At 38.0% G+C, this 26162-nt stretch overlaps 1 protein-coding gene across 2 annotated transcripts in view; it reads right to left on the reverse strand.

Moving 5' to 3' along the window:
* Nucleotides 1–8375: 8375 nt before the first annotated feature.
* grik1a (glutamate receptor, ionotropic, kainate 1a) overlaps nt 8376–26162 on the reverse strand; it is a 31809-nt gene continuing 14022 nt past the window's right edge. Inside the window, exons 8-17 of one of the 2 annotated variants that reach the window (XM_054626599.1) lie at nt 25558–25665; nt 25241–25285; nt 21967–22083; nt 20683–20886; nt 18971–19194; nt 18240–18358; nt 16554–16771; nt 14934–15159; nt 11832–12082; nt 8376–8797 (exon numbers count right to left, since the gene is read on the reverse strand). In XM_054626599.1, coding sequence (XP_054482574.1) covers nt 8630–8797; nt 11832–12082; nt 14934–15159; nt 16554–16771; nt 18240–18358; nt 18971–19194; nt 20683–20886; nt 21967–22083; nt 25241–25285; nt 25558–25665 — 1680 coding nt within the window. In that variant the 3' untranslated portion in view covers nt 8376–8629. The remainder of the gene's footprint in view (nt 8798–11831; nt 12083–14933; nt 15160–16553; nt 16772–18239; nt 18359–18970; nt 19195–20682; nt 20887–21966; nt 22084–25240; nt 25286–25557; nt 25666–26162) is intronic. The other variant, XM_054626598.1, reaches the window with a different exon arrangement.

The raw sequence follows: 26162 nt of genomic DNA on the forward strand, positions 1-26162 counted from the left end.
TAGAAGTGTACGTCCTCAATAAAGACTGCAGCCTTTTCCCCGTCGGGCCACCGCTGAGGTCTCTTCACAAATAGTATAAGGCGTCTCTCGGCCGCAGCATGGCATAACTATCCATCCAAAAGTTGACCTCCACTTCCCTCTTGAGGCTCCAACTATATTATTAACGATTCAGAAAGCTTGTTTTCCCCACAATATTCAACGCATCAGTCAGAGGGGACTCCGGCGGCTCAGGTTTGCGTTGGCAGTGACATGTTATCCGCGGACTGTAGGAGCCATGCGGTGAAGAGCAACACAACAGGGCGCAGGGCGGTGGAGGAATGCCGTCCGCTGTCCCCCCGTGGGGACCCGGGGCCCAATTAAATGTCTCAGATGACATGACTTTAGCCCGCAAAAATGCCCATAGCTGCAGCAGTGTTTTGAGTGACACGGTCGCTGGGATGGTCTTTGGCTTTGCAATAGCTGTGCAATGAGACAGTTGCTCAGAATGAACACCTCCTGCTATAAAAGCTCTGGAGGAAGGAGCATCCAGCCGGTTCTCCTGCAGTGGGGAGGTCGGATCGCAGGTGATGTGATTGTTATGCCTAAGGGGAGTTTATTACAATACATAGGCTACTTAAGTTTGTGATTTAGGCCCCTGAGGGGGACGTTAAAGAGGGACACACACACACACACACACACACACACACACACACACACACATATATATATATATATATATATATATATATATATAGTATATATCACTTTACTCAGGAGTATTTGAATGTAGGTCTGGCTATGTAGCTTTCTAAAGTCTAAAAAAATAAATAACTCTGATGATGTCATCAGTCTAAATAAATGAATCCTGATTGAGGGATAATGATTGTTTAAAAAAATAAAAATAAAAAACCTGTGGGTGGGGAGTTTGTAAAGTTGGGATTATTGGAAGTGTGTTGTGACAAAATTTGAGGTTAAAAGGATTAATTTGTGTCCGTATCGTTTTATTATAGTGTTGATATAGACTGTATAACGCTGAACATGACAGCTACTCGTACCCCCCCTGAAGTGCAGCCTAAACGTGTTGACCGCCCCCTGTTGGCTGGCTGCAGTATAGGTCTTAAACCCCTCCATGTTAGCGGATGTAACCATCCGAACAACAAACACAATAACAACAATATACAAGATAAAAATACACAAAAGGAATGAAAACTTTACTATGTACAGCAGGTGAGTATTTAAAATTTAAAATGTGTGCAAACAGTGCAGTGTAAACATTTGTTTTGGTAACATGGGCCAACTAAATAATTTAAATAAACATAAAATACATTTCTTCCTACAATATTTTCTGTAATCTATGTAGTTCTTATCATCCTGATGCTGTTGGTTCAAGAGTAAATTATTCTAATAAATTTGGTTGTAATTAGTTATTTGATGCTAAAGAAGAGGGGGTGTCATGATAAACAGCTGGGTTTCTCTCTCCCTGATAAGGTGCAGAAATGCTCCGATCCTGATAGCTTCAGGCAGGTGAACGGGGCCAAACCTCTGCACCACTTCACGTTCTGGCAGAAAGCCCTGAAGGCAAACTTTGTCCCATGTGCGGGTATTTTGGCAGCACTTCTGTGCAGTAGGAGGAAGTTGGGACGTGTCTGCCTATGTTTTGTTGTTTGTTTGTTTTTTTTGCTTAAAGATTGTTTTCTAGTTTCTGCCACCAGAGAGAGCTGTGGACTGTGGGAGTTACTTTTAGTCTAATAGGTTTATGCAAGCTATTTCCTTTTTCAGAATGTGATGAGTCTGAGGGGAGATAAGATAAGAAGTGAGTCTCCTCATTTTTTCCCCTTGGAACAGGTTTGAAATGTGCAAAGTCACAGTTATTTACACTAGAAGTGGCTAGAATACTTGCTAAAATTATTAAACGTTACATCAAATGTCTTTGTAGATTTATTGTTCGGTTGGAGTTAAAACTTGATCTTTCTGTTATCTTATAGTATTTTACTTTGGGTTATTGTTTGGCTCCTTGACACTTGATGTTGTAATGTATTGGCTCAAATTAAGGTTCTAAAATATTGTATATAAGAGAAAAGAGTGCCTTTGGTTTCTGTTTGCAAGTTGTACCTACTAACTCAAGACAATATGTCATTAATTTGGAATAACACTCTTAGTGTTAAGCAGTGATCAAGCTACTGTATATGGTGCAGGCTCAGTCATGCTAGTTACAAACAATGTTAGAAGTTTATCATGCTGCAATCGACCTGTATCGCCGATATAGAAAAGTGGCCGATGGTATGCCCTTGTGGTTAAGACATTATGCAAATGTCATCCAAATATGACATATATTTCACAGCAAGTACTGCCATAGATTTATATTTGTTCTGTCTTTATTGACAAAGTAGTGCAACGCAGAGTTTAAATATAGGTATATTTCTATTTGCTTTAGTAAGTTTTGTTGTTGGGATATATGTAATGGTTTTGAAATGACATTAAAGTAAAATTCTACTTGGTGGTATACCCTGAAGCTAATATTAGAGCTAACCTTAGCTTAAGCCGACAAGACTTTTGTCTGAATAAGTCAATAACAGAACTTATTATCCAACCAACCAAATAATAAAATTCTTGGCATGTTCAGTGGTAGAACACACCCACACATTAACTCAACGTTGCAGAAAATTGACAGGCATACATGGCATATTGTGTATTATTTACCATTAATATTTTGAATGGGTAGATGGATGGTATGTTTCTAAATTGAAATATATATGTACCAGCGGATACTACTCTGGTCCAGCAGCATAAGCCATTTTACCAACAATATGCCACTTTGATTCAGAAGATGAAACAGTTCATAATTCCATCCCTTTTATCTATTTTTGATTGCTGTGAAAACATCTCCTTCAAACAATTGTATTCAATTAAGTTAATATTGTGTAATAAAAATGACATTATAAATATCATACTATAGTATACCAAAACAAATAACATATAAAAAAGATTATCTTGTATAAAATATAATATAGTAAGAATTCTCATCGGAAAAATGTCATAAAAGTCATATTTTCGAATGCTATAAAACAAGCGTCAAGTGTAGTATGTCCTTAAAAAAAGAATTAAGTATTCATAAAATGTCATACTATAGTATAGGAGAAGTGATATATATGCAAAAAAAAATTCTGGCGGTACCAGTTGTATATTTCATGTTGTTGTAGTTGTAGAAGGCACGCTTGTATGTGAACGTGATGCAAATTCTTATGTCGTACTTCTTTTAATCCCAGATGAGTGCAGAGTTGCGGATAAAAACTTGGGTAGAAGGAGATCCTTCACATCGTCTGATTTGTTATATTTGTGTCATAGCACTTTGGACTTCTTCCCTGTCAGTGTTGGATGTCAAAATTCACTTTGACTCATAAGGATTGAAGCTACCTCGAGTCTTCAGACCAGTCTTCTATCACCCTGAGCTATCAGATCGGAGATGTTGCACTACGTTTTCCTAGAGCTTTTGTTTAGCTAGACAGGGGAGCTGGGATTTGATCTTTACTTTTGTTGTAGTTTTCAGCTTTTCTTGCTGAGACACTTCTCTGGAAAGAAACACTAAATTACTTTAATGAGAGACAAAACTCACTACAGCTGCTTGATTGGTCCAAAATCAATCCATGGGTGAACTGAATCAAATTTGTCAATAGATCATGCAAGTTCTAAAAAAATAAACTTCTAATTTAACCATTGATTGGTTGGTCCTTACAGCAATGCTCTCTGGGACTTGTAGTTGACTCCTGAATTTATTTACCTTTTTAAAGTAAAAAACTTTTGATCTTTTGTACTAACACATCAGTGACTGACTAAATACAACTGAAATATGTTTCTTTTTTATTGCACTGCTTCCTTTGATTTTGTGCTGGAACACTCCTGTTGTGATCCACTGTTGAGTCAATAAAAACTTTTTTTTTAAAAGAATTGGATTTCCATAGTTTTGTATACAACACACTAAATAAGAGGGAAAAAGTGGAAAAGCATAATATGTCCACTTTAACATTTTGACTGTTTTCGACATACTATGACTTTTTATTGAATTTGGTTGACATCAACATACCTTTCTTACTCTTTTATGACTTATACTACAGTATGTGGAACCCAAAAGTTTAAATTTCATGCAAGTACATCAACTTGCACTGAAATGCTTACATTTTTTTAACAATAAGAGAAAAAGAAAGACTTTAGTACATGATATTTAATGGCCCAAGGTGCATAGAGAACAGATGAACACTGATTCTACTACAACCTGAGGTGACCCTGAATGACCCTCTGACTACACTCACCCGTCTGAGTACACTCATACAATATAAAAAGAAAAAGAAGAATACAATGAAGATGTGGATGAAGTGAGTGAAGAAACTCAGTCATCCTGAGATTGAATCGTACTCGGCACTCATCTGGAAGAAAAGAAGGGAAGACAGCATTAGAAGTTGAATCATATACATCTGTGCCTACTATTACTGCAAAAAAAGGTTTTTTAAAGTTTTGATGACTGATTGCATAATTAGGAATATGATTGAGGGTCTCACGGAAAAAATGTTTGGACTTTTTCGACAAACTATGACTTTTTTGCGACACACTATTCCATGACTTTTAAATTAGTTTGTTTATCGTACTATACCATGACCTTTAATGACCTTTTTGACATACTACGACATTTTTTATAGCACAATTTGCTATGATGTTTTTATCACTTTTTTTCAACATACTGTCTCTATTGACACATAATACTTTGACATTTTACTTTTTTGGACATGATATACTACAACTTTATCTCAACATACTATACAATGTCTTTGTTATAAGCTTTATTGACATAGTGTACTTTGATTATTAGTATACTATTAGTACTATTACTTTTTTAACACTATACTATGACTTTTTAATTACTTTTTTAGACATGCTGTACTATGCCTTATTCAGGACTATATTCAACATGCTATTCTATGACTTTTTCTACATCATATACTATGAGGTTTTTATGCCTTTTTTCAAAATACTTTTTATGACCAAAAAAGATAATTATCATGACATTTTTTGCCACACAATAGTGGGACTTTTTTCAAAAATATACAATAGTATGACTTTTTTCGACATAATATACTTTGACTATTTTCGATAAGCTATACTATGACCTTTTCTACATCTTATAGTATATATTTCTTTGACATACTATACTATGACTTTTTACTGATTTTTTGTTTTGTGTACTTTATTATGACTTTTCCATTGACATATTAAAGACTTTTTTCAACATACTATAATATGAGTATTTTTTGGTGAACTATAATATGACTCTTTTGGACATACTATACTATGTCTTTTTTGACATACAATCCTTAGACATTTTATTAACTTTTTTCAATACACTATACTTTAACTTTTTATTGATTTTTTTCGACATACTATACAGTGACTTTATTTTGACGTTGAAAAAGCAAATCACTGTTTACATTGTAGACTAGTTTTTTAATGCCTGTGGTGGGCCTACTTGATGGAAAGTATTCATATCTGGTGAGCAATAAATATGCATCATAGCAACAATTTGCATTTGATCCCCAAGTGTCCAGAGTTGCTGGAAATAAACAACAACCTAATCTTCAGCCCACCATCTGATCTGTTTATAGGCTGAATGTATATGGCAATAATTCATAATAGGCCTAAACACCACAATAATATAATGCTAGTGCAAGTCTCTGAAAGAATTACTGTTCAGGGTTTCCCCGTTATCTGATTTAATGCAATACTCTGAAGTTATTTATCCTTGGGGCCAGTTCACCTAAAAAACCCCAGCAGGTTAAACCATTGTCCCTGAATTATTTACAGCTAAGGATTTCAGATTGTTGGACAGAAAGGAAGACACAGAGAGACAAACTGAGAAAGAGAGATAAATTAAGCCCTGCACCTCCCAGGGCCCTCCTCCTCCTCTTTTGTCTTCATTGACAGGCTGTTGACACAGGCCTGCCTTATCAGCCCCAGAGACTGTTCATTTCATTGTGATGGATGGGACGTACTTAAACGTCTGCCACTCTTTTACAATGGAGTCATAGTTAAGCTTTGAGTCTTCTGTACACTCTTCTGTATGTACAGTTTATAGCCTTGTGTTATGTTGTTCCTCCAACCCCGTCAGACTTAACAGGTTTGAAAGATTTGATTGTGAGATTTAAGATGCATAAAGAGAGGTATAAATTCTAGAAGAGTCTAATAATGCAGCTGGTTTATTAAAGCAAATGTAAAAAGATAAATTGAACTCGATTGATATTTTATGGCATCTTTAGATCTTGATTTCTCTAGACTTTTCTCTCACTCTTGTTCTCTTCCCATGTGCAAGAATTCTAGAAGTATGGATTATAAACGTTGACCTTCTTGCTGAGGGCACAAACAGACAGATGCCACTATCCCTGTATATCTCCCAATTTTTCTTTCACCTTTCCCAACACAGCCAAGGCTGAGAGCTCTGCTTTTCAGGTTTATTGAGAGAAAATAGTCGTTACTGCATGTAATAACCTGGGACATGACCACAGGTGAAGACAGAAACATTGACCAACAGCAGAACATTGTTCAGGTAAAGTAAGAAGGAGCAAAGTCCTGCTCAGGCGCGCAGAATGCCAAGGCCAGGGTTGTAATCCATGGCCTCATTCATGACGGATTAGATGATGATAAAAAAAATACTGCCTTTGGTTTTGATTAAGAATTATGGGGTTAGGAGATTAGAGACAACCAAATGCTATTACATTGGACTGAGCCCAATCCCAGAATTAATCTGAATACCAAAAAAGAGAAAACTCATTACATGAAGAGATTAAGAAAAGCTCAGTCCAACTCCCTAGGTTACACACAAACCAGTTCACACCATCCACAGAGAGAAATATCACAACAAAAGCTCTGACTCCAGTGATTCATAAAGTATTTATATCCATTTATTGCGCTTTCCTGTTTGAAATGTCTCTGCATTAGCTGGTAAATGCTAGGTCAGCTTTGTACATTATTGATAATGAATTGTTTTAAGAAGTAATGCTTAGGGTGCTCCATTAACATTTCACACTAAAGACACTGTCAGTATAATTGTTTGTAAAAAAGTGTTTGTGTTCTTTATCTGATTCTGATTTTATCGATGGCCGTTTTTCAAAAATGTCAAGAATACTGAATTGCTGGCTTCAATAGGCTATTACCAAAGAACACATCATACATGTCAAGTCCATTGATAGGAGTAAAAAGCAGGTGTACAGTTAGATTCAAGGTGATTAAAGGGTTAGGCAAGAGTTTGCACAGAGTCAAAGATCATGAATCTTTTCTGATTATTTGTTTTACCCAGCTGTAGGGAAGCTTCAAACGTAGCTTTAAGCTCAGAACACAGTATAAATGTGGAAGATGTAACAGACTGGTCAACGAAAAGAGCAAAACATGTCAATATAAATTTAAAATTAGTACTGTAAAGTCAAATTTCATTTGCAAATTAGCCTAATATTATTACATTTAAACTGATTCAATGGGGAATGTTTTATGAGGAACTTCTTGTTCTTCCAAAATAAAGGTATCATATTATGCCTTTATCAGTGGATCACAATCTTATATTTTATCATAACGTATAATGCCCCTTTAAATCTTCTGGTCGGTCAGATATATAACATGTAAACTAAGCCTGTAAAGTACTTGCAGAGAAGCGTTTTACTTTTTTAACAGCACACATCCACTGAGATCAACAGTCAATACTGGGAGACAAGATGTCCCCTCTGGCTTTCAAATTTGACAACTGCAAACAACAAAAATTAATGAATTGACTGATTGAAAAATAACTTTTACATCCAGAGGAACAAGGAATTTGTCTTTGACCTCCAGAGAATTTCATGCATTAAAACTTGCTTCTCATTTTCTTCCTCTCCTGATATGATACAGGGAGAAGGATCCCCCCGTATCATATCCTTTCTTTGATGCACAGACAGCAATATTTCATGAACACAAGCATTTCTGAGTCTGTGTATGTGTGTATGTGCTTAGGAAGGAGGGGGGTTGTTTGCGGTCTGCAATTTCGGTGCCTGAAGGGTATAAAACAGCAGGTGTGTTCCTGATTTTACTTAGAGGTCCTTATCTCTTTTCACTGTCCAAGGTTGGCTCAGCAATCCGCTCTGAGGCTCCTCTGCTGCCTGCCAGTAGGCAGACACTAAGAAACATGAGCACACACCACTGCCAAGCATAAACAACAAAAAACAGCGAATCAGTCAACAGTTTGAAAAATGCAAAAATCTTTTTACTCTGAAAATCAGTGAAGTTGTCATACATTTACACAATGGGAATATCTATAACGTTTCCAGATTCAACTCTGCAAACTGCTCAGAAAAGTGAACTACAGGCAATAAGGGAACAGCAATGGTTTACACTAAGAGAGGGCTCTTATTCTCGTAGTCATCACCTGTTTTAACATAATTAATGTTGATACAAGGCCAAGACTCTCTTAACTACAGTACATCTACAGCATAATGCTTAATGTATTATCCAGACAGATAAAGACAGGGGTGATAAAGAAACAACTTCATATCATTCGGTGGCTCACAAACAAATTTGAGGAGTGGAGAGCAATCAGGTTGCAGTCTCTGATCAAAGTTATATCAGTTTTAAGATCCAAGGCTCATGTGCTGGAGTCCCGTCGAGCTCCTTCCCTCGTTGCAGTGCATTTTGGTTGACAGAGGACGCAAGCTGTCCTTGCTTCGCTGTGGGGCTGCGACCTCCTCCGAATGCCCTTGTAACACTGCAGGGAGATACCCAACTCCTCCATCCGGGCGCTAAAAGACACACACTGCCAAAGAGAACCACACGGCCTGGATTAACACACCAATAAAGATGATTTTTCAAAAAGTAGTTATGACCTCTGAAACTTTGGCCATGAGTTTAAAGACTGTGTGGATGTAATAACATAACATAAGTACTGCTACTGTATAATTGTATCAATTTAATAATTATTGATTACAGCATTTAGTGAAAGCTATACTAATTTAAGTTTAAACTGAAGGCAATAACATTTGATTCATCTTTGCACGAGCTTGCCTGCAGCTGATTAAAGTAAAGGAAGCAAAACGCCAGAGATAACAAAACACAAATAAAATGTAATTTTATCTAAAAGACTAAAAATCCAACGACACAATCAAGAGATGAAGGAAAATGTTTGCAGTGCAACATCATAATGCAGGGAGCTATGCATTCATAATATGGTAATTATTTGAAATTATCAAATAGAGGGGAATCTAAACTGAGAAGCCTAAGGCTTATTCTATTCTGCAGAATAATACATTGTATTGAACTCATTAATCTTCGATCATTTGTATTAGCCTTTTAGTTTGCTCTCCTCCAGAGGCATTGCTCACAACATTTATTTTGCAAATTATCATTCACAGCACAAACTCATCCCGTTTTTATCTGTCGGTGTTTGCTTTCAAAAGCCATAGAAGGTCTTCTTTCATCCTCAGACTCAGCCTCAGGCTTTTCAAACAAATGTGGCTTCCTGCAGGGTTTCCCACGATTACCAGTAACACTCCGTATCAGTGAAAAAACCACCGGGTACAAACCTCAGACCGTATGGACTGAGAAAGAGCAGCTAAAACTGCAGATTGAAATTCATGTATACTTTTGACTTGGTAGAACAAATTAAAATCCTAAAATGCTTGGCAAACACTTACTCACAAAATAGGAACTAATTAAACTAATTTAACTATGATCTTGAAATGAATCTACTTATAATATCCCTCGGTTATTGTTTCTTGCCACCTGGTAGATTTTAGAAATATAAAGGAATCTTATCTATTTATTTAGTCGTTAACATCATTATCTTACATACACTGTTTTGCAACCTTTTAAAGTATCAACTTGTAGTGGTTAATATTTGTATTCTTTTGTGTTTATTTTGGTGATTAATCTTCTAACTAGATGATAAGGTCAGTATCTCTCTGTGATCCCATCCGTCATTACTTCATTTTAAATGTCCTGCAGTCAGCAGAAGTATCAAGGGACATCTAAACTCGACACGTTGTTCCATCACTGTTATCCAATTTTCAGCCAACTGAACCAGTCTACCAACAAGCTTAATGAGGAGGAAAATATTCAAATATCTTTTCCGACCTTTTGATTTCCCAAAAGGCATTCAGAGTCTTCCTTTTAAGGATATCAACATGCCTACTGAGACTTCACTGAACAAAACAAAACTTGTAGGAAGGTTATTTAGCAAGTGCAAGGGAGAAAACTGCAGGGCAGCACGGCTGCAGCGAATACATGATCTTTTTACAAACTATTCTGAAGTAAATAAATGTGTGCTAAAAAGGATACAAACAGATGACTTATAATTTCATATAATAACTTGCAACTTAAAAACTACATACAGAGTGTTTTTCCTAATTAATTAGGCTTTCATTAGTAAAGTGTTCCTTACAAACTTACAAAATAAGACAGGTTTGTCACTTATGAAGCAGACTTGCCTGCATGAAAATAAATGTATTCTCTTCATAAAACAAGCTTGTTTTTAAGAAAGAAGAGTCTTGGACTTCTTAAATATACCCAGTTAAACAGTATAAAGCCACACAGTATTCTTCTTAAATGTTGTCATAATTTAATATTGGCCTTAGGACAAAAGGAGGACAACATTTCAGTTGAAACCAGTTCAAAGGATTGGAAGAAGGGACATAGTAGTGTGAGCACGAGGGTCAGGTATTGGAGGTAAAACGGTAATTAGGATTGGCTGACACAGGTGCAGATATACTGGGGTATTTTCAGCAGGGGGCAGAGAGAAGGACAGCTAGTTACCAACCTATCGTCTAGAGTGTGTATGTGTTGTAAATGTGCTGCCATGGCTACTCTGTGTCATCCCCCAGTAGCCTGCCGCTCTCCAGATCAGTAGATAAGGAGGTGCCAGAGGAGGAGGTGGAGCCACGTTGCTGGAACTGACGGGACTGCACCCCGTAAAAGAAACAGAACGCCTGACACCAGCATGCACAGAACAAAAAAGAATGGAGCAGAAAAGAGATCAAAACAGACATGTAAAAAATAAGAAAGATGTCACAAAGAAAAGATAAACACAAGCAAAGCAAAGTAACTAATCATGTGAATGGTACGGTATGGTTTTTCTTTCATAGCATCGCCTTTCAAACAGAGTGAAAATGGATGTTCTTGTTATCGAAAGCAGAAAGAACAAATGCTTCTGCTAAATGAGACTAATAATTAGTCGTTTTCATAGTACATTTGTACTTGATTAACAGACAGGGAAGATGTAACAAAGAAAACATGTAACTTTAGAAATAATCCAGTACTGATGACTTATTGGTGAACTGAATGACATGAAGTTACAAAAGATATAGTGTGTGAATGGCTTAGCTGTCTGTAAATTTGAGCTGTCAACCCATCACTTCTTTGCTATATTCAACCCACTGTTTACTGTGTGGGACTTTCAGGCAATGATAAGTCAAAAATCAATCTATGCCCTTTCTTGTTGTTTGCACCAGCAAGTGCAAATATGATTATGAGTAATTACTTTTGATCTAGCAAACAACATCTAACAAGCACTTTCATAGTTAGAAAATACTAATTAGTAAGTGACAAAGACAAACTAAACTGAACATTGCTTGTCTTCGTCCTCTGAAAATGTGTGTGAGAATAAATTATAATCAAATTTCTTCCAATTCTCATTATTTTAAAAACCTAGAATTTATTTAACAGCATCTTTTCTTCCATGGTGCTTTGATTAAAACAAAGATACAAGTGCTTTCTCAGAGCAGAGTCTAACCTTAACTCTGGTCATTTGTCATTAACACTCCGCAGAAGTACAGCAGTTCCTCACTCTCACTCACCTCCTCTATGTCAGCGTTCCTACGAGCCTTGTAGATGAACTCTCCGATAGCCACGAACACAGAGAGGACCAGACCAGCGGCCAGGACGATGAAGATACCGCCAATGTTCTCCACGCCCAGAGCACTGGCTTCCTTGTTGTCCTCCTCTGGACAGCCATTGCCTCTCCACCACTTCTCCTTCATCATGTGCAGCTTCCCTTCCTCCTGCAGCTGAAGGATGGCAATGGTCACTTTGTCCCTGTATGGAGACCCTGGAGAATGCAAATAAAAAGACATTATGTAATGACAGAGCATTTATAAAAAAAAATTTAACTACCCCGTTATTAAAATAAAGCATGGCAGCCCTGCTGAGGCACCCCTCTGTTTACTTTGTTTAAAGTGTTTAAGTGAAACATTTTTCTACCATGAAATTAAAGCCTTTTGCTAGGAGCACAGAATCACCTGACAGGAAACATGAATCTGAATGCATCATGAGGATATAAAAGTCAGATTTGCATCTCTAATGTTTAGCGTTATATAAAAAGCATTTCAAGCAACATCCCCTGTAACAAACAGACCAGAGATCAGGTAACTGCAGGACACACTGAAGAGGCCAAGGAGTTGAAGGAATTAAATCACCTTAAATAGGTTAGAGAAGGAGGCTTCTGCCTAACTCCTCTAGAGCATTCCGCTCTACTATCCAATGACACTCCAGGGCCTAAAACATATGGGATATTCAAGCCTGTTAATCAGATAAGAAAAGAGCTGAATAGAGTGGGCTTCAGTGCAGCTCAGCCGAGGCACAGCTGGATCTGCCCTGAGAACATCAGTCAGTTCTTAAGCTATAACCTAAACTTGAACCTGTACAGAGTCCCTGCACAGTGGAAACCATCCTGCCAGACACACACGCACGCACACACACACAAAAATAGTCATGGGGTAATTGGAGAGGACAAGTAAAGCCATCACTGTATCTCTGGAGGATGGCATCATTTTCCTGCTTTGCATGATTTTTTTTAAATTTGGTTTTAATGCCATATCCACCTGCCCTGCTCTTGACTACACTCATGAACACATACTGTAGGTAGATGCTTGGCTTAGTGTCATAGATTAAAAATCATTCCGGAGGTCAGCCACAATATGTACCAGGTGCAACCCAGGTGTTTACCTGTCCTCTTTCTAGTTCGTTCTTCACAGCTCTGCCTTTAGATCAAGCTTGCTGGCTCTTGTACCAGCAGGGGAAAGATGCTGAATACAGACAAATGATGTTGGCTGAACCACCTGCAGCTCAACATCAAATTTTACTGGATGAGCAACCTCACTGTCCTTTACAAGAGTGCCAACTTAACTTTCTGAGGAGGATCTGGTCATTTGCCATCTGCAGTACTATGCCCATGATATTCTTCCACTATGTGGAGGCCATCATTACACAGTAGTTTTCAGGGTCAAAACAGCCGACTACACTACAAGTAAAAATCTCATCAGGGCGGTTGGCTAGCTAGTGTGAATGAAACTTGAGGCTCTGATGGAGGTGTGTCAAACTACAGAAGATAATTGGCAGTGCCTTTCATCATCTGCATGCCATATGTCTGCTTACATTTTACAGAAGTCCTATGTTTCTTAAGCCATCAAACTGTACATCTCCCCCCCCTGCTGCTGGGAGGAGAGCCTTGCAACCTTTTAACTCTTGCTTTTGTTAGCACCAGGCAAGATTGCAAAAATCTCCTTTCCTGTATGTTTTCTGGTATTCAAATATATAAATAGTCTATATAAAATGACCACATGGTAAAGGCTACTTTTGTATATTCCTGTGTGAGCTAAATACCTGAAAAATGGAAAGTTTCGTGAACTTTAGTGCGAAATGAACTTGCTTGTTTTTATCAATTATGACGACATAATTGTTTAACGCTATATCATTATAATATGATAACGTTGAAAGATGATTAATTATCATATTGAATAATCGCCCAGCCATAGCTTGCGTATACAATTTTAGTGCACTTATGACACATTTACGCTTTACTTTCCTCGTATATTGCATGAGTAATTCTACAATTATTCCCTTTATTTTTATGATAATATAACTAAGCAAGATTACAGTTGATAAAAGAGGTAATAATTGCTATGTTATAATATAGAGTATATAATGACAGCCAGTGAACATCTCATGGTAATTACATAAATGAAGAGGGTGGAGGATGCCCATACATCCAAATTTATGCCGTGTACTTGCCAACTTATTTAGTTGTGGAGTTTTTTCTTGGCGGAGACAAGTTGTGCTCAGCAAAACTACCATTATTTAAAAAGAAATATTTTTACCAGCTCTCTTTAAAAAAAAAAAAAAAAAGAAAAACCTCAAGAGGAATAGAGAAAACACAAGAGAGACACACGATGTTGAGCATGGCTTAAATAAACATCAAAGAGTACCAACTGCACAAACGGTCCAGCAGGTTGACTTGCTGCCAGTTTAAGTTCTTTATCCAACAAACTGGCCTGGAACCTTTCATTCAAACTTGCAGTGAACAGCTGGCAGAGCTTTTGAATGGAAGCGCATTTGCATGTTGAGGATACTGGATAGCAGCCCTGTACTTTATTCCTGAAGAATGAAAATGCTAATTCCAAATAAATTTAAGTTTTGATCCACAGTACAAAGCCAACATTTTCAGAAGGCCCTCAGTTCGTTTTAACATTCTCAACACTGTGCATGAATGTGATTTGTTTATATACTTCCTCAATGGCTTGTTTTCAGTAACTTAATAACTTAAATTAATCCAGTCTACCACAGAGAACAACCAAGGAATGTTTACGCAAACATAAACAAGTCTCGCTGTATTGAAGTTACATGGGCAACTCCAAACTTTTCTCTCAAAGCACAATGTCAATAACTGTCTGCAACAAAACATAATTTTCTCATTTTCAAAATAAGTGGAGTATTGGAAATGATTGTCCCATTACAGTAAGAATACATGAATTTTCTTTCTTTCTTGATCGACAGTTCTTTGGGGCTTTTCATTCTCCACTAACTGACAAACATGGCGGTGAGGAGTAGACCTGCAGTTTACTGTGCTACAGACACAATTATTTTCCTTGTTTGGCAATCACTTACATTCTCATTCTTCTTACCAATAGGTGTTCCCACTCCATAGCCTTTGGAGTCTATGAGACCCCCAATCTGTGTGAGGTTGCAGTTTCTCTGGCTGATGTATTCGATGCTGGTCGACTCCATCAGCATGGCGTAGTCTGTCGTCAGGACCCGGGTGATGCCTTCTCTGTTGTTCTTAACCAATGCAGTGTTCTTCCTGCTGCTCATAAACGCCCACATCTTCTCATAGGTGGAGATCTTTGATTTCTGCCCGAGTAGACAAACAGGCAAAAGTATGCCTTTGTTTTATGTACGATTATGGTTACACATACAAACCCTACATGTACTTAACTATATTTCAAATACTATCATAAAAGTATAACAGTTCAACAGCAGAATGTGTGGGACTCTATCTTTGTAATAGCTTGTGTATATGTGTGTGTGTGTGTGTGTGTGTGTGTGTGTGTGTGTGTGTGTGTGTGTGTGTGTGTGTGTGTGTGTGTGTGTGTGTGTGTGTGTGTGTGTGCGTGCGTGTGTGTGTGTTTTTCCTTGCTCAGTCAGAGAAAATGGGACAGCTGTGTTCTAAATCTCCTCCAGCTGATTCAATTTGTTCAAGCCATCAACACAGCCTGCTTCTTCCTATCCAGGCAGACGTAATCACTGGCTGCAATCTGGGAAGATAAAGCCCTGCATGGATCACCCCTGCTGAGCCACCAGGATGCAAGGATAGTGTGTGGCTGTGGGGGGAAGGAAGTGACAGCCCTGCCTAAGGACATCGGTACACCAGTTTATTATATAACACAAACTAACAAGTTAACATATGTTTAACTTCAAGAGAGTCACCCCGAGACGCAAACACAAGTAGTCTTGATATGCATCTTCTCCACTTCCCATCATATGCTCATCTCTTGATGCATCTACGTTGCCTTTAATTAAAGTAAATGCTACTCTTTTTCTCTGCCTCTGTCTTTACATTTTTTTCTATTTCATGGCAAAGATACAGAGTGATGGAGGGAGCAGTGGAGGAAACCGTCATTACTTTAATTTTATAGAAGGGAAGGTTCTGTACCACTGATTCATATTCACATCTAAAAGTATGACAGAGATGTCAATGCAAACTAACTGTTTTTTGAATTCACTTAAATTACTGGACAGGAGTAAACTATAAATTTAGATGAGCACAAACTAATGACACTATGTTGTGCAGTTGTGGATGTATTCCAATACGAAAACACAGCAGAACTTTAATTTAGGACACAGTAGTAATTACAAGTCTTAAACTAATTTGAAACAAAACTTTTTTTTGTTTGTAAACTTGTTAGATATTTACATCTAATATTAAGTAAAGACAAAGTTCAATACCAAGCATTTCACAATTATCTTTTGCTTAAGATGATTCGAAATAAAGAGCCGTAGGATTAATTGCCTTTTGCATTTTCTTGGCTAAAATAAAGACAAAATTTTATCGAAGAATGTAATTCAAATTAAGGATTTCATGCATTTAATTTGGGGAAATTATACTTTATATGGATGAGGGCTGTCTTATGACCTCTGCTGCTATACTTCATCAATGTGTGCAACATAATTTGACAGGATCTACAACTTGACATGGACTTTTGAAAATCAAACCAGCGCTCTTTTAGAGCTTACACCAGTTGTACCTTGAAGAAGGTCATAGTAGATCCATCCCTCACTGCCCCATATTCAATCCTGGTCTGCTTTGCCAGGTCGTCTGCTGAGTCGATGGGTGCATCCATTCGTTCCACGGTGAGGAAGGCGGCCAAGTTTGCCGTGTAGGACGAGATGATGATTAAGGTGAAGAACCACCAGATACCCCCAACTATACGAGTGGACAGAGCCTTAGGCATCAGCTCTGAGCCTGGAAGCACAGCGATGGGGGAAAAAGGGTTAAAACATAGCTTAAATCAGTATGTGACAACCAGTGTGATAAAACCAGAATGGTAACAAGTGCAGATTGTGTGTGTACAACATGAAGACGCTCAACTACAAAAAAAAAAGGAAAACCATTGCTGTTCTCAAGTCAAGTGCCATGGTCATTTTGGGGTTATCTTAAGAGCTGGATATACTCCAGAGCTCTAATTGGATTTGCACCTCAGAATTGTGCATCTCTTCATACAGTTATTTTTCTCTCTCTTCACAACTTGTTTGGTCTAAAACAACATGTGGAAAAAAAATTAGATCAGTGTGAGAAAGCACAATTGATAGACCCAAAAGGTACATCTGTAAAAAAAAAAAAAAATTGTTAAGGACAAAGGCAAGATGAGTACCAAGAAAATATGCAAACATGTGCCAAGAAACTTAATGAAACATAAAACTGAAAAAGCAGAATAGGCAACTTTATCTCTCTCTGTGCAGAGAAAAGAGGCAAAGTAAAGATTAATGGGATTGAAGAATGCGTTTATCACAATTAACTTGTTTGGTTTAAAACACCGGAAGCAAATGCTTCACTACACTTTTAAAGTAAAATATTTTGGAGGGTCGATTTAACGGCCATGTATTTAATGACGAAGTTTCTCTCAGGCACCGTATCCCACAGAAAGCTCAAGGCCACAGTTAACCACCAAACAGCTATTTATACACAACACACATATGCCACAAAATAAACCAAAATCTAAAGGGTTCCAAATTGTTTATGAAAGCTTCACTTTCTTGTCTCTTCTTTTATCAATACTGCTGCATTTCTGAAAATCTGATAAATTTGAGGAATGTAGCCTGCTGTCAGCAAAATTGGAACATTTCATCAGCATCCCCATTACTTGGACTAGTGTTGTCAATTGGATGGTTGGCCATCCAATCAGGCATGTCAGACTTATCCTGCCCAAATCTCCTGCCTCGAGGGAGGTCAAGTCCCCATGAAGTTCAACATGATTGTTATAACACGGTATGGTCGCAATAAATGGGGACTGGATCCAGGCCATGTGGAAAGGGAATTTGCAGAAAATAGGAGGCAAATATTGATGTTTTGAAGTTTAAAGTGTGAAAACAGTCTTTACTGCTGTACAGAGAGTTCATCAGACAGCTCTAAAGTATGGCATTTGCAGCCTCTGCTGTTATTACCTTTTAAACCAACAATATCTGAATCTTTAGAGTCATATTTCTGACCACTGGAATTGTCTGTTTTAGCTGTTAAATTACATTACATGTCATTTAGCAGACGCTTTTATCCAAAGCGACTTACAATCAGTAGTATATTACATATCATTCACCCATTCACACACTGATGACAGGCTACCATGCAAGGTGCCACCATCAGACTCTATCTAACATTCATGCAACATCCAGTCCACACCGATGGCAAGCCTTCGGGAGCAACTTGAGTTAAATACCTTGCCGCATAAGAGCTCCAACGCCAAACCAGAAACTGTTGAGTAATGTGAAATTGTTCTGTATGAGAGTCGAGGACGGGTTGCATGGATGTGGGTTGTACCACTCGTAGGGAGTAAACCTGCAAGACAATAAAATAACAGACAGAAAATCAAATGAAAGAAAATACCACTATCAGGAAGATGCAAAACCTCCTTTATTTACTGTGGCTTATCTGCACGGGGGCCACACTGGTCACTCATATCACTTCAATGCAGGCTTCCAGTTTATTCACACTTCACCTTGATTTACATTTCAATTTTCATAAAATTATATATCTTAGTAAAAGGTAGCTAGGTGAAACCCACTAGAAGGGGGCTTTATAGACCACCTGAGAGGAAGCTGAAGAGCGAGCTAGCAATTACTCCTGGATACTTAAAAAGCACAATTAAAGCCAGTCTGGCATGTGCCAGGCAGCTAAAGCATATTTTTGACTATTTTAGAATAGCTATGGAAATTTGCTCAACACCCATAGCAATTATTCCAGACATGTGTCATGTGAATTTGATACATGATTGTATGTTTTGAAATGCCATGTTACAGTTTTCTTGTCAATGCAATTTCAAATTATTAAATAAATTGTTTTATGGCAAACCCTGGCCGTGAACAGATCAGTAAATAGTCACCATCTATATATCCCCCAGCAACCACAGTTTTATTTTATTTTATCACAAGCATCAATCTATCCTCTTACCTGGCAATCACAAAGAGCACACAGCTAACCCCAGTGCAGGCTAGCAGCACGTACATCCAGATGTCCGGAGACAGGGGATTAAGGAAGGAGAACACGCCTGGATTGGTGCCGTTAGGTTTGCGGTACAGGATGCTGATACCTAAGGTCATGAAGGGCTTGGAGAAGTCGATGACTTTCTCTCTTACATATGTGATGGTCAAGGGGGCCACGGCAAGGTCTGCAACCTTGAAAAGACAGAAATCAAGGTAAGATGCTTCACGTAAAAAGGGTACTGCTCAACGTTACATTCAGCGCTTTCAAGTATTTGTTTCTGTCAATTGAACATACAAATGTCTGCTTATCAATATCCTAACAACATATACTTTTGTTAAAGTTTTTTAACAGATTGGACGATTCTAACTTCGAATTTAAACTTAAACCAATGCATTAAATGTACATATCTAGAAATCCCAGCTACTCATACAATGAGGGAGTTATATAATCCTGACTTTGAAATACAAATAAATAAATAAAAAACAAGATTTCAGAAAATGGTCAACCCTATCAATTTCATTATCATTGATATAGTTAAAATAACAGTCTTAACTAGACTTCTCTATCATATTTAACTGATTCCCATATTCATACCCGAGACAACTTTTCAACAACTAGACAGGTTAATTTCATGGTTCAACAGGAACAATTCAAACCCCAGGATGATAAAAAACATATTTATAGGTTCCCAAGAGGACAGGGAGATTGAGTCTGCCTAACTTCATCTGTTACTACACGCCTGAGAATATTGTAAAACTTTTACATTGGTTATCTGCATACGAGAATAAACAGGGCCCAGACTGGGTTCACATGAAACTCTTCATCCGATCTTTTAGGGTTACTTACTTCTCCACTACCCAATAACTGTAACATACAATTAACAAACCCGTGGGTTAAACCTTCATTAAGGATATGGTTACAGCATAGGAACCATTTGGGATTAAGAATTGCAAGTGCGTACTTTCAGAAGAAAATAATAATTCTTTGTCATCATCTGTGTAAGATAATGCATTTCAACATTGGCATAGAGATAGTCTGGTTTATTATTTATATATATATAAGTATGGGTAAAATTAATTACAAATAAATCATTATGGCTTACCTGTTATTTGTTAATAGCTCTGTTTAGCCAAAGGCTTAGACCATTGATTATGCAGTACATGACTGTACCTTGTATTGATATTATCAAAGACAGTAACGTGATTCTTCTGGTCTGTATACACATCACCAACAGGAATACGAACATGTGTTGTTACCATCTGTGAACTCAATTAGAGACTCATTTATTGATTCAATGCGAATGCAGGATTCATCATGGAGACTAGTCTGCCTCTACAGCAATGTTGTGTATACTTGCGCTCATGCAACAGTGGTGTAGTTGACTTCTCGCCTAATGTTAGTTTTTTTTTACTTCTGCTGATTGCACTCACATTTTAAATGTAATAAAGTGGGGATCATTTGTGAAGATTATCTTGCTGAACAAAATGTGCAAGTATCATAAACTTGTATTTGCCACAGAGCTTATCCAAAACCCAAATATAAAAATCGCATTGGCTTTATGTTGAGGGAACCAGTGAGATGCTAAATTCTGGGGTTGTCCTACAAATAAAACGTCATCCCTGCAGCACTCTATATACCTATGAATAGAATCTCCTGTTGTGTGAATGCAGTTAACTTACGTGGTCAATCAGCTCCCGCACCATCCCACTCCACTCTCCCTTGTCATTCTGGGCACCGTATTTCCCATCAGCAACCAGTCTGACTTCATATGTAAAACCTAAGATGTTGGAGAGCTCTTTCAAAAGGTCGAGACAGTAACCCTCGAAACGATCATTCCCAATCAGCTCCTTTTCCGACTTTTTCTGCATCACATATGGATTTTCCTGAACGGCAAAAGAAAACTATTTCACTGTCTTTCAAGCATATTCACACTGAATTTAGTGTTCACCACTTCATTACATCTCAGAGCTGTCAAAACATTCTAACTGAAAATCCAGTTGTCTTTTAATTAGTATGTCTGAATATTCTCTGACTGATGAAGCTCCTGAAACACACTTTCTTCTATGCTACATTTTCTCCGTGTATAGCTTGTCTGCATAGGGATAAAATTGTGAAAATACAAATTCAAACTATTCAACAAAGATTTTTCCACTTCTTAACCCTCTTATAATTTCCTTTTCCTTTCTTATGGCAGGTCCAATCCCAATGTCCCTCCTAAGGCGTTAAGCTCTGAACCCTCAGGGACTTAACTCACGTCACCTGGTAAATGTTTGAGTGGGAGCGGCTCCATTGACTTGAAATGGTATAAATACTAATAGGACTCAAATTTGCAACAACATATCACATTTGATGACACCAAAACACGTTATAAACAATTGTGGCTTCTTATTTTACCTTTTCTGTTGCCAGGTTTGAATGTCTTCCGGGCTCTTGCTTTACCAGACGAGAGGTCAATGTATCTTTTTACTTGTTTTTTGTCAAAACAGCTTCAATTAGCCAAATGAAAATAGTAAACCAAGTGTGTCATATAGTCTATGCTGGCTTTCCTATGAATTCATGTGGTTCTTTGTACCATCTTAAATCATAATTTTGATATTTCTGTGTAAATTTGATATGACAGGAAAACACCTGTGTGCCACGCCTCCAGGATTCCCCTGGTAACCCCGTGTTTAACATCAAATCGCTATGAATTAGGTAGGTAATTCTCTTAAGCAAAGTGTGCAGAAATGCAGACTTACGGAGAGTGTGCTTAAAGGGCGTAAAATGTCTACGAGAAAGCCCTCAAGCAATCAACGATTTGACAGTGGGACAAGCCTAAGCCCTCACAGACTTTGCAGGAACGCATCTCAAAGTCTGTGAGTGTGGACATTGGGATTTTGCCGGATTTTTCTCTGTTGTCCACCAATATGCAATCACCTCCTTCTCCCTCCCTAATCTGTCCTCTGTTTAACCTTCCTTCTCACCAGTATGGTGGTGACAATAAGAGTCCTGTTAGCCAGAGAGTCCGTCACATTGTTATTCTTTTCTCGGCTGGACTTCTCCGTCAGGTTCATCCCCCTGTACGAGTTCCACATAGCAATCTGGAAAGGCAAACAGGTCTTTAGATTTATTGAGCCACATGTTCTGCTTTGACCAGAAGAAGACAAAATTTAAGTGTATAGATATTTGCTTCTGTTAAAACTTTTAATTAGGCTGTATTTTGATCAACGACACTTGATGCTGTTAAAGGAAAGAAGCTTGTTTTCTCTTACACCAAGTATAAGTATACATATTCTGATTTGTCGAACAGAAAAATAAAAAAGAAGTGTTTTTCAACCTTCTGCTCTATTCATTATCTTACATAATTTCTCTTTGTACATTATTGCTCTGATGATTCTGGGCAAAGCTCCATTTTATGTTCAGTGAATATAAAAATGAAGAAGTAGTTCGCTTTTGATTGTGTGAAACTTTTCTGGAACAAAACAATATCATACCTGTTGTGTGAGTCAGGTATTGAACTGAACAACAAAGGTGTTTATTTCATACTGAATGTGAGAACAGAAATTTCTTTGTGATGAATTATTGCTTTGGATTGGCATGGACATCTGTTAGCATTCATATTTAATTCTGTTTGAATCGTAAACAATATACATAACACAAATAGCAAACAAATGTTACTTACAATAACTGTTAGATAACTCACTTTTTTTTGCACATTATAACTCGAATATGGAGCTGAAACGATAAGACGATAAGTCGATTGAGAATCTGGAACTATTTAAATAATAAAAGTATACTCTTTTATGTCCATTTCTTTCCAGGTTCCAGTTATTAGGATTTGCTGATTTGTTGTTTATGTGATACTAAACTGAAAATCTCTAGGGTTTTATTGTTTGTCAGGCAAAATACATTCCATTGAGCTTAAGGAAATTCATTTTTCATGATTTAGTTTTTTTCTTGACATTTTAAAAGACAAAATGATTGAGAAAATAATCCACAGAGCAATCAATAATGAAAATAATGGTTAGCTGCAGCCCTACTGCAATATGTTGGTGAGGGATTGGAAATCACAGCAGCAGGGACAGTATGAATGAAGGAGGGCAGGATCAGACAGTGACAGGGGCGGATAGAGAATGACATGGTCTTTCTCCTCCATACTGTCAGAGTAGCTGTGAATGAGGGTGTCCGGTTCATCCGACCAGGCGGTATAATCCAGACAGTTATCAGATTAGACCAGCCATCTGGCAGCTGGATTTTTACCCTTTCAAATCGCCTCAAATGGTTAAGAGCTGAGCAAAGGTCAAGGGGGCCCATGACATTGATGCAATAAAGTTAAGTGCATTAAATGATCAGGCTTCATTGTCAATAGAACTGAAGCTTTCCTCCTTTTGCTGCTCAGTCAGGGAACAAAAAGTAATGAATTTGGGTATTTTAAATCAGAAACAATGGCCTATACTGCATAAGACGATGAGTTGTAGTGAACGCATCAGTACCTCCTATTAAACTGAGCACTACAGGAGGAACAGTCTTATTTTTCACAATGTATTTTGCACAAAGGGGCTATGTGGGATTACTTATTGGAAAAGATAACATGCAATTCACTCCCCATTACATTCTATCTTATTCTGTTCACCTAGTCAGACAGCAACAAAATATGCTCTCTTATAACCTTGCTAAAAGCACTCTATATCTCGACCATGGCACTTTCGTAAGGGTCCACTCTGTGGAGGAGTCCATTAATCTGTCTTATCTCTGGACACTGCAGATGAGAACACATTAAATGGGGTAGGATTTAATTAATTGTTTTGTCCTCAATCTCAAAGATAAATGGACCAAGTGAGCAATATTTTTCTTCGTGTGGAGAGTATTTTGGACTTGTGCTGTTTCACACAATCTAGCTTGTGTTGTGTGTTGTAGAACTGTGTTATTTTAGCAAATGTCACACTCTATTAAATTTCAACCATGCAATTAGTCAGTTTGAAGTTTAAGTAACAAAGTAATCTGACCAAGCCAATGAAATCAATGCTAAAATATAGCCTAGGATGACTGCACGGCATACCATCATAATCTTTTAAACCCCCTATATCAAGGATATAGCCTTGCAAATGTATCATGCATACCAGAGCAGCTTCCAACAACAAAGTGTGCTATAAAAACTGACAGGAATTTTCTCTCATACGCTGGGAGTAACATATTATCTATGAATCCTAAAGCTCATCTCCATCCACCCAAATCAGACTGGAAAACCGTTACCACAGAGCTGGAGACATACTGAGCCAGGCCAAAAAAGCTGAGAGGGGGAGTAAGTCAACAACTTTAAGAGAAAATCATCCTCTTCAGAGTGTATTTAACACACCAGTGCCCAAGAACGAACACGACTGCAACGGACTGATAATTCATTTTTCATGACCATAAAGTGAAGCCTTTTATGTGATGTGCTTACCATGTTGTGGTATTTCCTCTGAGGGAAGGCTTTTGAGGACTAAAAGTACTGAATGGAATTAAAATTACGGAATAAATCACTGCTGCTGCACCTTGACAGCTGCTGCCTGCCTGCATACCTGTCTATCCGACAAATGAGACAGACAGAGAGGAAGAACTTTGCCAACTTCTGACAGTAAAGTATGAGTTTGAAGGGATGAATTAATTTAACATCCCTACTTTCAATCATCGTTAACAATCGCATTTGAGTGAGCATTGAAATTGTCCCCTTCCCTTCTCTTGCTTCTCAATTTGAGCTGTCTTCTCCTCTGTTAACTGGATTTTTCTCTGCTGATATTAAATACTGCTAGTGAGTATAATCTAATGCAAGTATGAAGGCAGTCTAATAGTGAAGCACATTATTAGTATTGGACTGACAAGTCTCTGCAAAACTGAAATAACAGAAGATTCCCCTATTTCTTTCTTATTACTCATAGCCACCAGCTGTGGGACGACATTGCATCAAGGGGAATTACTGGACTGCTTACTTCTTATTGAGATAGTTGTCATGTCTGCTTAAACAATGTAGATATAATATTGTTTTCCATCACTGCTGATAAAGTTTTGACAAGCGTCAGAGCAATGCCTGGACCCAAACATGGGTTGAACTGAAATGTCAAATACATGGCAATGCTGCACACAAAATCAGTGAAGAGAAACAAGGTTGACAAGGCAAAGAGCAGGGAAGTACGTGGCATACAGAGTGAGAAAAGAGGGAGTAGTGGGGAAAGGGGGAGGACAACAAAGGCTTGGACCAAACATGACACTGGCACAAACCTTGATCCACCTTTTCGTGAGGCGACTTCCGCCATCCACAACACCCTTTTGAAAATGTGAGGGCAACATGAAGCACAGACAGTGTGGAAAGAAATAATCAGTTGTTGCAGGTTTAATAATATTCATGACCGGACAAATCTCAACCAAATAATAAATGTGTGGATGGATTATGGAAATCAAAATCTCTAAAGCACCTCTCTCTCTCTTTCATGCACACACACACACACATACACATACATGGCTTAATGGAATGAATCAGCCAGGGAGGAAGCAGCATGAGAGTGGTGTAATTGGCTGTTTCGGGCCCCTGTGCTCACCCTGGAAGTGCCATCCTCTTTGAGGCTGATGATGTCCAAATCAAAGTCTCTCCTCAGGCCATCGGTCTTATTAAGAACAATGTGCCCCGTCAGTCCATCCCACTGTGCCTACAAAGAAGAGAAGTAGAGGGAGAGAGAAGTAGGAGATAGCCAAAAATGCTGTCTGAGTGCGGAGCCTCATTGAAGCGCCGGAGCAAACTCCCAGGAGGAGAGTGGAGGGGATTGAGGCGGAGAGTGGAAGTCGGTGTTGACAGACTGCTGGAACACTTCAGGTGGAGACTGGAGGGCGTCTATAGGTTGTGGTACAATCTCAATATGCATCAAAGTTTATGTTCATGATAGCGCTAATAACTACATTAATATGCATGAAGCATCTTTACAGCGGGGGTATTTCAATTTAACATTTGAGCATTTTTAGGGGAGTTTTTCCTGTGCCGATGTAAGGGTTCCGGGACAGAGGATGTCACATGTGTCCAGGTTGTAAAGCCCTCTGAGGCAAATTTGTAATTTGTGATTCTGGGCTATACAAAATAAACTGAATTTAATTGAATTGAATCATTGAGATTCATGGATGTTTTAGAGTCAATTTCGAAGTCCTCTACATG

Source organism: Anoplopoma fimbria, chromosome 24 (genome assembly GCF_027596085.1).
Source record: "Anoplopoma fimbria isolate UVic2021 breed Golden Eagle Sablefish chromosome 24, Afim_UVic_2022, whole genome shotgun sequence".
NCBI classification, from domain to species: Eukaryota; Metazoa; Chordata; class Actinopteri; order Perciformes; family Anoplopomatidae; genus Anoplopoma; species Anoplopoma fimbria.